This window comes from Humulus lupulus, chromosome 4, assembly GCF_963169125.1.
Source record: "Humulus lupulus chromosome 4, drHumLupu1.1, whole genome shotgun sequence".
Classification (NCBI taxonomy): Eukaryota; Viridiplantae; Streptophyta; class Magnoliopsida; order Rosales; family Cannabaceae; genus Humulus; species Humulus lupulus.
In genome coordinates, this window is record NC_084796.1 from 93394047 (window position 1) to 93406910 (window position 12864).

A 12864-nucleotide genomic window follows, 5' to 3' on the forward strand; every position below is an offset into this window, starting at 1 on the left:
GCTTTACATACGCATGCCTCTGTCCAAACACTCTGTTTTTTTTCCTACCTTCTCTCTCTCTCTCTCTCCTCACTCATTGTTACGTCTCTCTTTTGTTTTTTCACTATTTTAAAAACAAAAAGAAAAGGACTGTTGTTAAGTTTTTTCTTAATTAAATTATTTCAAATGAATCAAAGTCATTATGCCACGTGTCATACCACGTAGATACGGACTCTGCCAACCCAAAGTTCAATTTTTTATTTTAATTAAAATTTAATTTTTCCTTGTTAGAAGTTGCAGAGAGAGTCAGGTAGATAGAATAGAACCAAAGAAGAGAAGAGAAGACAGGTCTAAGAGTATTCTTCTTCTTCATCTTTTTCAGTCCACTGCTCTTCTCTCTTCCCAAAATTCTCGAGAAACTCCGACTTTCTCGCTCTTTTCTAACCCTAATTCCACAATCTTATCCTGCATTTCGATTCACCAACCTCTTCTATTCTTCCTCACCTGAATAAAGTTTAAGCTTTATTTGAATCTGTATTTATCTGTGGAAGTTCAATTCCAGCTCCATTTCATTTGGGTTTTTTTTTAATTATTATTTTTACAAAATTTCCTTTTTTGAAGATTTGGGCTTCTTTTTGTTTTGTATTTTTTATTGTGTTTGTTTCTAATTCGGGACGTTGTGGGAGTCCTTTGGGTGGGGTTTGACAAAGTTTGAGAATTGAAGGATCTGGGGTCTTCGTTTTGGGGGATCGAATCTTGATCTGCTCGGTCGTTTTGGTTTAATTATTATCGGTTTGGATCCGATCAGGGGAGAAACAGCGCCATCAGATGGCGCTGTTCAGAAGGTTCTTTTATAGGAAGCCGCCGGATCGGCTTCTGGAAATCTCCGAGAGGGTCTATGGTACGTAACATTTTAGAATTGTGCATAAATGTGAATTTAAATTCTCTCTCCCTCTCTATCTGCGTAATTATTCTGGTTTTATGATTATTTTGATTCATATTAAGTTTTTCTAAAAGTTTTATGTTATTTCGGGTCAATGCAATGCGACTAGAATTGAACCAAATTCCTTTATTTATTATTATTTGCTGTTTCATTATAATGTGGCAGGTCATTGTCATTTGGTCTTGTTTTTAGTTTAGTTTTCTCTAATTGAGTTGGAGCACATACTGGGTTAGCTTCACTTGCGTCATGAATGTGTGATCTTTCTTTTGATTATATTTGGTGAGGATATCTGGGGCAGAATGTGAGAGCTCACCTGGGAAGTTTGAGAAATAGAAAATTGCTGATAGAATTTCTCTTTACTTATTGAAATTAGTGTTTTAATCAAGTAATCCATTCTCACTGTTTCTGAATTTGGAAGAAGGCATAGAAGTTTATTCTGCATAATCTTTTAAGTTTTTATTTTAGCATTCCATGATACTCATTTATTAATGTTCTTAATGTGAAAATGTCCAAGGATAATTTTGATGCCACATATTCATCTTCCTTGAATGAAATTCTGGAAAAAAGATTGAGTTTCCTTTGGAAATTCAAATATGTTTGCATTGAACAAGCAGAATTTCAAATTGTCATTCATATATCCGTTTCTCTTATGATACAGTGTTCGATTGCTGCTTCTCCACTGACGTGTTGGAAGAAGATGAATACAAAGTGTACTTGGGTGGCATTGTCCCGCAGCTACAGGATTACTTTCCTGATGCTTCCTTTATGGTTTTTAACTTCAGAGAAGGGGTGAGGCGAAGCCAAATATCGGACGTGTTGTCTCAGTATGACATGACAGTAATGGATTACCCACGACAATACGAGGGATGCCCACTTCTACCGCTGGAGATGATCCATCACTTCCTTCGATCAAGTGAAAGCTGGCTGTCATTGGAGGGACAGCAAAATGTGTTGTTGATGCACTGTGAAAGAGGTGGATGGCCTGTCCTTGCTTTCATGCTAGCAGGTCTTTTGTTGTACCGGAAACAGTACAATGGTGAACAAAAGACACTCGAGATGGTTTACAAGCAGGCTCCTAGGGAACTTCTTCATCTGTTATCTCCTTTAAATCCACAGCCTTCACAGCTGAGATATCTTCAGTACATCTCTAGAAGAAATTTGGGTGCTGATTGGCCTCCATCAGATACCCCTCTCCTTTTAGACTGTCTGATACTTAGGCTCATTCCTCTTTTTGATGGGGGGAAAGGTTGCCGGCCTGTTATAAGGGTTTATGGTCAAGACCCTTCAACACCAGCCAACAGAAGTTCGAAGCTTCTGTTTTCAACAACAAAGACAAGAAAACAGATTCGCCTTTATGGACAGGTACTAAATAACACAACTCAATCTGAAAGTTAAAGCTAACAAAAAATTAAAAGTATTCTTATGAAATCGAACTGCAGGCAGAATGTCTGTTGGTGAAGATTGATATCCATTGCCGTATTCAAGGGGATGTTGTTCTTGAGTGTATCCACTTGGATGAAGATCTTGTACGTGAGGAGATGATGTTTAGAGTTATGTTCCATACAGCATTTGTGCGATCAAATATATTGTTGCTTAATCGTGATGAAATTGATGTTTTGTGGGATGCCAAAGACCAGTTTCCCAAGGACTTTAAAGCAGAGGTAGGTGATTAATATTCTTCTCTTGTTTTTTTTGGTAAACCTGTTGGAGTTGAATGCATATACTCATATCTGTATCAGGTACTTTTTTTGGATGCTGATGCCGTTGTCCCTGATATCACCACAGTGGTGGCAAGTGAAGATGGAAATGAGAATGAAAGTGCTTCACCAGAGGAATTTTTTGAGGTTGAGGAGATTTTTAGCAGTGCAGTGGATGGGACAGAAGGGAAGGGGGACTTGGATACCCCTAGAACTCGCCACACCAGGCCAGAAGAGTCAGTTCACAAAGAAGTTTGGAAGGAAGATTTTGATCCTCACACATTTCAAGACTGTCCATCGGATGATGGAAACTACAAACTTGATAGAAAGGTGGATTCTAATATAGATGCTGTAAAGGACATTGCAGTGGATGATGTTAAATATAAGCTGGATGATAAGGTGGATTCTGATATTAATGTAGTAAAAGATATTGCTGTGGACGAGGGAGATGCCAAAATAAATGCCATGTTGGTTAGTGAGGAGATGACGAGACATGGCATAACCAAGGAAGTGAAAGGAGATGCTAATGGAAAATTTGAAGAGATGGACAACGAAATTGATGAAGACACTGCTATGGAAAAGAGGTTGGATTCCAAGGTTTCACAGCAAAAATCAAGTGTTGATATCACTAGACAAAAATTTGACAAATTGCAGTCTGTCACTAGGAAACAGCCAACTTCAAACACAAAATCAGCAGCAGATACAAGTGTAGCAAAACACAAGACTAAGCAGCAAGAATCTCAGGGTAAATCGACAAAGCCAACAGTATCTAGGTGGATACCGCCAAACAAAGGCTCTTATGTGAACTCAATGCATGTGTCATATCCAACAAATGCAGTGCATGTAGCATATCCACCTTCAAGATATAATAGTGCACCTGCTGCTCTTTCCAGCTCAGCTACTTCGAAGGAGTCTAATGCAAATACAAAATCAAGGGCAGCTTCCCTTAGTTCCATTGTGACAAATGTGGTTTCCAATGATCTAGCAAATGAACAAAAAATTCATAAGGTGGATAGTGTAAAGCCTTTAGACTCTATGCAAAGTAAGCTTGTGCAGAGCCAGCCATCATTAGTTCAATCAATTGAAGAGACTGCTTCGTTATCTCCAGTTTCAACATCATCAGTTCAATCTATCCAAAAAACTACTTTGTCCCAAGTTTCTACATTGACACGTGTTTCTCAACAACAAACAGTACCTACTCCCCAACCTAAAACAGTTGTGCCACCTCCACCTCCACCACCACCACCACCGCCGCCTCTTTCCAATAGTTCGTTCCTAAATGTGCTTTCTACTAAGTCTTTATCATTGTCTTCCCTAGCTTTGAGAGTAGATGCTGCACCTCCTCCACCCCCACCCCCGCCCCCGCCTCCGCCACCGCCACCGCCACCATTTTCAAGTAGTAACACATCTTATGTAAAGCCATCATCCATGTCATTGACTCCACCTCCACCACCCCCACCCCCACCCCCACCCCCACCACCCCCACCCCCACCCCCACCCCCACCACCACCACCACCACCACCACCACCTTCTTTGTCCAAAACTCTCATGCTCTCTAATGGACCTCCCCCTCCCCCTCCACCACCACCCCCTCCTTTTTCATCTAGTAGGCAAAGTAGTGGGGCTTTGTTGCCTCCATCGCCATCACCTTGGATGTCTATATCTTCTCTTGTTAGTGCAACAAGTTATCAACCACCTCCACCCCCACCCCCACCTCCTTATTCCCTTAATATGTTAAGTACATCAACACATACTAATAATAGAGTTGGAATACCAAGCCCCCCTCCTCCTCCACCTACCCGTGGTAGTCCATCTCCACCTCCACCTCCACCCATGCGGCCACCACCACCACCACCACCTCCTTTTCTGCCTTCTCGTGGAGCTTTGCTCCCACCTTCTTTGCCTGGAGTAGCACCACCACCGCCACCTCCACCTCCTTCACATGGAGCTCCACCTCCACCACCTCCACCTCCAATGTATGGATCACCACCACCACCACCTCCACCACCTCCAACACGTGGAGGTCCACCCCCACCACCATTGCGTGGGGGCCCAACTCCACCATCGCCTCCTGCAATGCCTGGAGTTCCACCACCACCACCTCCTCCAATGCGTGGGGCACCACCGCCACCGCCACCGCCACCTCCAATGCGTGGGGCTCCACCTCCACCTCCACCTCCATTTAGTGGAGCTCCACCTCCTCCGCCACCTCCAATGCGTGGAGCACCACCTCCACCTCCTCCACCGGGAGGTCGTGCTTCAGGGCCTCCGCCTCCACCTAGACCTCCAGGTGGCGCACCACCTCCACCTCCTCCTGCTGGTGCCAAAGGAGCAATTCCTGATGCAAGAGGCCTATCTGCAGGGAGGGGGCGTGGGCTTTCACGTCCTATAGGGATGGGGGCCGCTGCTGCTGCCCCTCGAAGATCTTCATTAAAGCCACTGCACTGGAGCAAGTTTACAAGAGCATTGCAAGGAAGCTTGTGGGAAGAATTGCAAAGATATGGGGATCCTCAAATGTATTTCAACTCCTGTTGCTGTCCTATCGTTCTATTATTATGAATTAGTAATATTTTTCTATTTTTTCCTTTGAGAAGTACCAATATATCCATCCGCCTTACATTGTTTGTTTAAATTCTACCTTTCTCAATTAGTAATATTGCTTCCTTTTGTTTTAGTGCTCCAGAATTTGATGTGTCAGAGATAGAGAGTCTTTTCTCTGCAACAGTCCCTAAACCTGCTGATTCAGGGGGTAAAGCTGGAGGGCGTCGTAAGTCTACTGGATCCAAAACTGACAAAGTTCACCTGGTAATTGTATAGAAATTGAATATTTTTTCTAGCATTATTATTAAGAAGTCTCTTGCTTGAGCTTTCTTGAGAGGTCCCAGGCTCCTAGAAATGCCTGTGTTATCATTCTTTTTCATTTCTTCATTTAATTCAGCCATACAATATTTATTTTTGCCTATTCTTCTTAGTTTTCTCTACTGTTATGTGTTCTTTCTATTTGGGTTCCTATCATGGTCCTTTCTGTTCTGTTCTTTTCTTTCTTCTTCTTCTTCTTCTTTGCTTTGCTGATCTTGTTACAATTGTTAGATACATTTCGTGAATGATTCAGTGTCCTTGTAAAAAAGGATGTCCTTTCTCATTGATATTTCTTTTTATTCTTTTGCATATTGATATTTATGATGTTACTTCTGTCCCATTTGTTTCCATGTTACATCCTGTAGATTGACCTGAGGAGGGCAAACAACACTGAAATTATGCTCACAAAAGTTAAGATGCCGCTTCCTGATATGATGGTAAACTTCTACTTGAAGATCTTATTTTTACTTGAATAATCTGGAGATATGGATAGTTTTATATCTTCAATGTGGATACAGATTCTTTGATATAGAATTCTTAAATGAAATCCTGTGATAATGGGTTGGTTAACTTAATTTGATTTGTCTGTTTTTCTTTCATTACGTATGGGCAATCGGTACTTTCAGCCTGGGACTGAAAACAACACATATTTAGGATTTTGCAAGATCAAAACATGAAATATAAGGATAATTTTTATCCTTTTTGGTTTCACATATTTTTGAAGTCTTTTTCCTCTATAGGTTTTGATAATATGGAACAATAGCATGTTTGGTTACTCTTTTTGTGTTTACTTAACACTAGTGGCATGCATCTTCTCAGGCTGCAGTGCTAGCAATGGATGAATCAGTATTAGATGTTGATCAGGTGGAAAATCTAATAAAATTTTGTCCTACTAAAGAGGAGATGGAACTTCTCAAGGTAAGACTTTAATGGAAGTTACATTGTGCTCCTTACCAGTTTGTTAGCAAGTCAGTAATTCAGCTTTCAAAATACAGCATTATGACTTATTCTGATGCTGGCTGTGACCGTTTCTGTTATATAATTATCAGGGTTACACAGGTGACAAGGAGAGCCTGGGAAAGTGTGAACAGGTAAGAAGCATTATTCATCTTTTCTTGTCCATGAATGACTTTCTATGATTAAAGTACACAACAGTAAAATGTTTTGAACTTATTGATTTATTTTATTAGTTTCTTACAAACTCCTTTATTTCTTTTAATTTCCCTCTGTATATATACTTAAAAGAAAAAACAATTTATGTAATAGAAACTTGGAATTACTACTGTTGTACATCATTATTTTCCAGTTGAAATTTAGCTATTTACTTGTCAATTTGAGAGCGTATAGATACCTTTTGAATTCTATCATGGCCGGAATAGTCCCAAAAGGTCACTTTTTATTTTGTTATGTTTTTAATATTGCAGTATTTTATGGAGTTGATGAAAGTTCCTAGAGTGGAATCAAAATTGCGAGTGTTCTCTTTCAAGATTCAGTTCAACTGTCAGGTTTGGTGATATTTTTTATGCTTTTCATTGGTGGTTAAAATATTATTATTATTACAATCTATATTGTATAATTCTTCTCATCGTCTTACAGATTTCAGAATTTAAAAAGAGTTTGAACACTGTGAACTCTGCATGTGAAGAGGTAAGCAGCTCCTGATGATGAATTTTTTCTTGAAGAATTTGATATCTGTACTGTATTGACAGATCCCTGTGCTACTTAAATTCTTCCATGCAGTTTTGAGAATCTGTTTTGACTTGGGTAGTTTTATGCTCTGTTTAATAGGTCCGGAGTTCCCTCAAATTAAAAGATATTATGAAGAAAATTCTCTTTCTGGGTAATACTTTGAACCAAGGGACTGCAAGAGGTGAGGATCTTCAATTGTTATTTTGACAGATTTTATTATTTGTGATTGTGGATGCTGGAAAATTCTGTTTTATCATCTGATAGTTGCAAGTTCTTTTAAAATAAGACTTAGTTCCTTTTATGGCCATAAATCCGGAAGTTTATCGAAGTATTAGATAATGAGAAAATCCAAATACATTCAACAAATGAACATGATTAGGCTACAGCCTTCTAATTAAAAGTATCGTGTGACTGCCACAAGGCTAAGGTTATGTGACATCTCAATTTAGAATATAGAAAAAAGGCCATTACAGTGTCTTGAGAAGTACTAGTCAGTTTCATTATTTTGAGAGTATAAGAATTTACATGGTCATACTTGCCTATTTCTGATTATTGTTTCCATATACTCAACTGTGTATTTACAGTTATATAGCTAATTTGTGGTTGTGGACCCATGCAAAAGAAAGGTGATTTTTTAATTTACACAAGAAAAAAGTAATTACTTGATTTTTGTTTTTAATAAGAAATGAAAGTTAGAATAAAAACCAAAAGGTTTACAAAAGATGATAAGGGTATCATCTACTACATTGGAAGATGAAAGTGAATCATCTTAGATTACAACCAAATGTTGCACTCTCTATGAACGGTCATCGATCACATAAAAGCAATTACTTGATTGCTGAATAGCGATTTAAATTTATTGTTTGGCTATCAACTAATGAGGATTAGGAAGACTTCTTGGTTTTTCTAAGTTGAATTAGTGGCTTTATATTCTTGTGGAATGTTCTGGGTATTAAATGCCTTTTAAATGTACAGGTTCTGCAATTGGATTCAAGTTGGACAGTCTTTTAAAGCTTAGTGATACACGTGCTTCTAACAGCAAGATGACACTCATGCATTATCTTTGCAAGGTATGCTTTTGATTAATGTAAAAGAAAAGTTGACGTTATAATATAACGAACCTGAAGTCCCTCTTCATGATAAGAACAATTAAATTAACTTATACCCAACCTCAATGCAAGTTCAAAATTGCAAGTTGGAGTTTGGTTGAAAACCCCAGATGGAGAGCCTTGGGCTGCATATTAAAATCATGAATCTAGGGTATACACCTTGAGTTAGCCTAAGTGGCCAAATTTAAATTCCTATTTGTTTAGTCGCAGCTCTTTTACAAACTTGGACATTCAACTTTCTTTAATCAATGGTAAGAAAAAGGTTTCTCAAATTCCTGTCTGACGTAATCGTGTGTTTTGACTAAGGAGGCTTTACACATAAATTTTTTTCTTTTCAGCCACTAAACCTTGTTATTGTAAACTCTGCTGTATAAAATTTTCTTTTTCTGTCGCTTAAAACTAATTAAAAGTTCAGCAGAATGAGGAATGAATCACTGTGATGCATTTAGGTCTGGAACCTGTTCAGCGCTTAGGTTTTTTTTTTTCTTCTTTCCTAATTATATTTTTGGCAAAACACAGAAAATCTGTGGTTTGTTGATTTGAGTTTTATTGTTGGCCTGATGGAATGTGACTAACTAGCCATAATTGCCTGCATAATTTGCTCCTAAAAATGTTTCTACATTTAGTTTTCTATTCAAATTAAGACATTGTTTTCTGACAATTAATGTCTGCAATAAAACAAGACATTATTTGACGAATACTGTCATCATCATTTTTTTTTAATCTTAAAATTTGTTTTCATGTGCTTTTAGGGTCTTGCTTCTAGGTCAACAGGACTGCTTGATTTTCACAAAGACCTTGTCAGCCTTGAACCTGCAACAAAGGTGCCTATTATTAATTTGAGCATTTTGTTAGTGGATCTCAGTTGAATATTCTTGGATTTATTTGTAAATGGGATATTGCTTCATTTTAGATACAATTGAAGTCTTTAGCAGAAGAAATGCAAGCTATAATAAAGGGATTAGAAAAGGTCAAGCAGGAGCTGGGTGCATCGGAAAATGATGGTCCTGTGTCTGAGGTTTTTCGTAAGGTCTGTAATGATTTTCATTGTTTATGCGAATCTTAGATTGCATTCTTTTATGGTACTCATTTTTATTTTCCAAATGGTATTTAACATTAATATTTCATGGTGCTCATCTTTATTTCATGGTGCTCATTAATATGCTTACTTCATTGCTTTGTACTGATGTGGGTCCCTTTATTTAAACTTTTTTTTTTTCCTATTGAAATTCTAGACATTGAAAGGATTCATTACTGTTGCTGAGACGGAGGTGGCTTCTGTGACTAACCTATACTCTGTGGTGGTAATTTGATAATTATCCAACTTCTCTGATTTTGCTTATTTGTTTGTGTAGAGTATTATACTTTACTCACTGTCTGTGACCGTTACCTTATATGACCACCATTTGATGGACAGGGTAGGAATGCTGATGCACTTGCATTGTACTTTGGTGAGGATCCTGCACGTTGTCCATTTGAGCAAGGTTAGTTATGGATCTAATTTTATCTTCCTTTATTCCATGCTGTAATTGATATCTGATCTATGACTAGATTGATCGATCACTGCTGTTCCCAAATCTTTTAATCTAAGACTGCATAGATTTCACTTATTTAAAAGCATTTCTTTGAGACTGATAATGGAACATCTAGAATTTTGGGGCTGTGATGCACTTTTCTGTAGTAAAATTACTGTGAAGAAGAATGAACTAGGAACTAAGCTTAGAAATGGTAATTTTCTAAATTGGGAAATATTCCTGCCTATCGTTGGTTGAGTGTTGGGGGAAAGAAGAGGAAGAATGAGAATGAAGACAAAGGATGAGGAGAATGGAAAGAAGTGAAGTTTTCACTTTCTTTTTTCTATTGTGGTACTATTGTTTATACCCAGGCAGCACAAATTTGTTACTTGTGAAGCTAATTTTCTCACATTATAATTATGGTTTGATCAAATGCAGTGACAGCAACTCTATTGAACTTTATAAGATTGTTTCGGAAAGCGCACGAGGAAAATTGCAAACAGGCTGAATTGGAGAGAAAGAAAGCAGAGAAGGAAGCTGAAATGGAGAAAGCTAAAGGCATTAACCTCACAAAAAAGGCAGCTAAATAGGTGGTAATCAGTTTTTTGTTTCCTACCCCTACACGAGAAATTGAGCTCTTGCCTCCATCGGAGGTCTGCCTGCCGCAGTGGTTGCTAGGTTGATACCGAAGGAATCAACAAAACAGGGTTAATGGCGGAGTAGACATTGCACTAGGACCATGTTAGATGTGTCCCTTTCCTCTGGCATTGGTGCAAAGTTAAGCCCAACCAAAGATGATTTGATTTGAGCCAAAGGAAAGGGAGATATCATCGGAGCTAGTAAGCCCAAAACAAGAAGCTTAGCATTGCATGCTCGACGAATGATTGTACAATCGGATGATCGTGATCAACTTACATTTAGATCTCTCAGGTGGACTGAAATTTGGAACAAATTGGGCGATGATCACCCTACTGATTGGCTGAGATTCAAAAGGCTTTCAACATGGGGGTGATTGCCATCCTGATGTTGGGTCTGCCCCGTCAAAGCCATCATGGTGATAGCATGTAGGCGATACGGTTTTCTCTGCTTTCACCGTTGATTTGACATAATATTTTCCAGCTCCAGATATACATTGTAAAGCACTCCTTTCGACTGTACCATCAAAACCGTGTACAAAGCTCTAACCACTTAGCATAGAAGTTGATTCATTTTTCATGTAACATATGAGTTAGTTCCTCTTTTTTCTTCTTCCCTTAAAGTGAAATTTTGGATAGGAAACCCCATCAAAATGTAGATCTCTTGTATAGATTTGTTCAGGTTAGAAGAGAAATTAGAAAGAAAAAAGAGAAGTAAAAGTAAAAGTAAAAGTAAAAGAAAAAGAAAGAGAAAAAGAGGGGTTGTAATTGTAAAATAACTGATAAGTATAGGTTGTGAGGTAGAAACTGCTTGTTTCTTTCATTTTGGCTCTCTTATTTTGGCAGTCAATATATTCCAATTCATTAATGGGTACAAGTGGTTTCTTCGTTTTCACTTCACGTTCATATTCATACTGATTTTCTTTTTGGCTTGTTTGACTTGTTTGAACTGCAAACAGTAAAGTTAAAATGACGTATTTAAAAGTCATTGTGTAATTACTAGACGGCCTAGTTATTAAGATTTGGAAAGCTAGTAATTACACACTAATATAATCTTATTATCAACTTAGAGATCATATTGAAAAAAATTTAATCCATCTACCTAAATAATCTCCTAATTTAAGATGATCCCACTGAAAAATATAAGATAATTTTATCTTATCCAATCACCATCTCTATGCATTTCCATGCTAAGAAAAATGAATTATTACTTTGCATCTATCCTATTTTCTTCTAATTTATTTTTGACAATTGATCAAATTCATATATTTTCTATATTTTTTAATCCAATCTAATCTGTGAGGAATTCACCACAAGCTTCACCTACAAACACAAAGGTAACAAAAACAGTAAACACAACCTTACACAAATACAAAACAAAACCAATAAGAAAAACAATAAAAATTAACACCAAGAGTTTATGCGTCTCATCTTATTACTCAAAATCAACATATCATCAACATATGCATATCAAGATGACTTAGTTATCACAAGTCTAGAGTATAAGCACCTGTCTGCATGATTGTGTTAAACCCATCCAAAACAATGACTTTATCGAGTTTCTCATGTCATTGTTTTGGTGCTTGTTTAATCCATACAATGATTTAACAAGCAATCACACTTTATGTTCACGTCCCTTTAGAATAAAACCCTCTAGTTGTTCCATATAGATCTCATCATCGAGATCTCCATTTAAGAATGTCATTTTGACATCCATTTGATGAACATAAATGTTATATATTGACGATAAGATAATTAAAGCTCTTATTGTGGTTGTTCTAGTAACTGATGCATGTGTAACAAAATAATTGATTCCTTCCTTTAATCTAAACCCTCTAGCTGCTAATCTAGCATTGAAGGTTTGTAAGGTACCATTGGTGTGATATTTTCTCCGCAATACCCATTTGCACCCAATTGTTTTGAACCTTATGGAAGGCATATGTGGTTTCACATAATTGAATCCATCTCATCATTTATTGTCTCCTTCCAAAAAGTGGAGTCTCTCGAAGACATTGCTTCTTTGTAAGTTTTAGGATCATCCTTAACTTGCAAAACTATAGGAAATTTCCATGTGACTTCTTCAAGGTTTTCCTCTACTAGTAGGGTGTCTCCACTTGAGAAAAATTCTCATTTGATCCCATTTCTTCAAACCTTTGACTTTTCAGAGGCAATATAGGTTGCTCTTCAACCTTTTGATCTTTCTCCTTACGAGATTCTCCAACACATGTGGGTTCTTGAGAGTTGTTATCACAATATAACATGTTCTCAAAGAACTTCACTTCTCTTAATGCAATTATCATATTACACTCCAAGTCTATTATCCTATAGACCTTGCTATTTGAGGCATAGCCTACCAATGCACACTTAACGACCCTTGGAACCAACTTGGTCCTCTTAAACTTAGTGTTCTTGCAATAAGTAAGACACCCCCACACTTTA

General features: G+C 37.6%; 1 protein-coding gene across 1 annotated transcript; it reads left to right on the forward strand.

Moving 5' to 3' along the window:
• Positions 1-251: 251 nt before the first annotated feature.
• On the forward strand, positions 252-11320 carry LOC133830638 (formin-like protein 20). Its single transcript, XM_062260652.1, has 17 exons — positions 252-880; positions 1581-2284; positions 2362-2583; positions 2662-5135; positions 5295-5424; positions 5844-5915; positions 6298-6396; positions 6528-6569; positions 6903-6983; positions 7075-7125; positions 7267-7348; positions 8143-8237; positions 9029-9100; positions 9190-9306; positions 9512-9580; positions 9694-9760; positions 10229-11320. Exons 1-17 carry the CDS (start codon positions 808-810, stop codon positions 10378-10380), a joined length of 4602 nt encoding a protein of 1533 aa, XP_062116636.1. The 5' UTR covers positions 252-807; the 3' UTR covers positions 10381-11320.
• The last annotated feature ends 1544 nt before the right edge of the window (positions 11321-12864 follow it).

Bases quoted from the DNA above. Each gene is read 5' to 3' on its own strand.
- LOC133830638 (XM_062260652.1), top strand. From the start codon at position 808: ATGGCGCTGTTCAGAAGGTTCTTTTATAGGAAGCCGCCGGATCGGCTT. The intron at 8,238-9,028 runs GTATGCTTTTGA...ATGTGCTTTTAG, and splicing joins TCATGCATTATCTTTGCAAG to GGTCTTGCTTCTAGGTCAAC. The intron at 9,307-9,511 runs GTCTGTAATGAT...TTGAAATTCTAG, and splicing joins TGTCTGAGGTTTTTCGTAAG to ACATTGAAAGGATTCATTAC.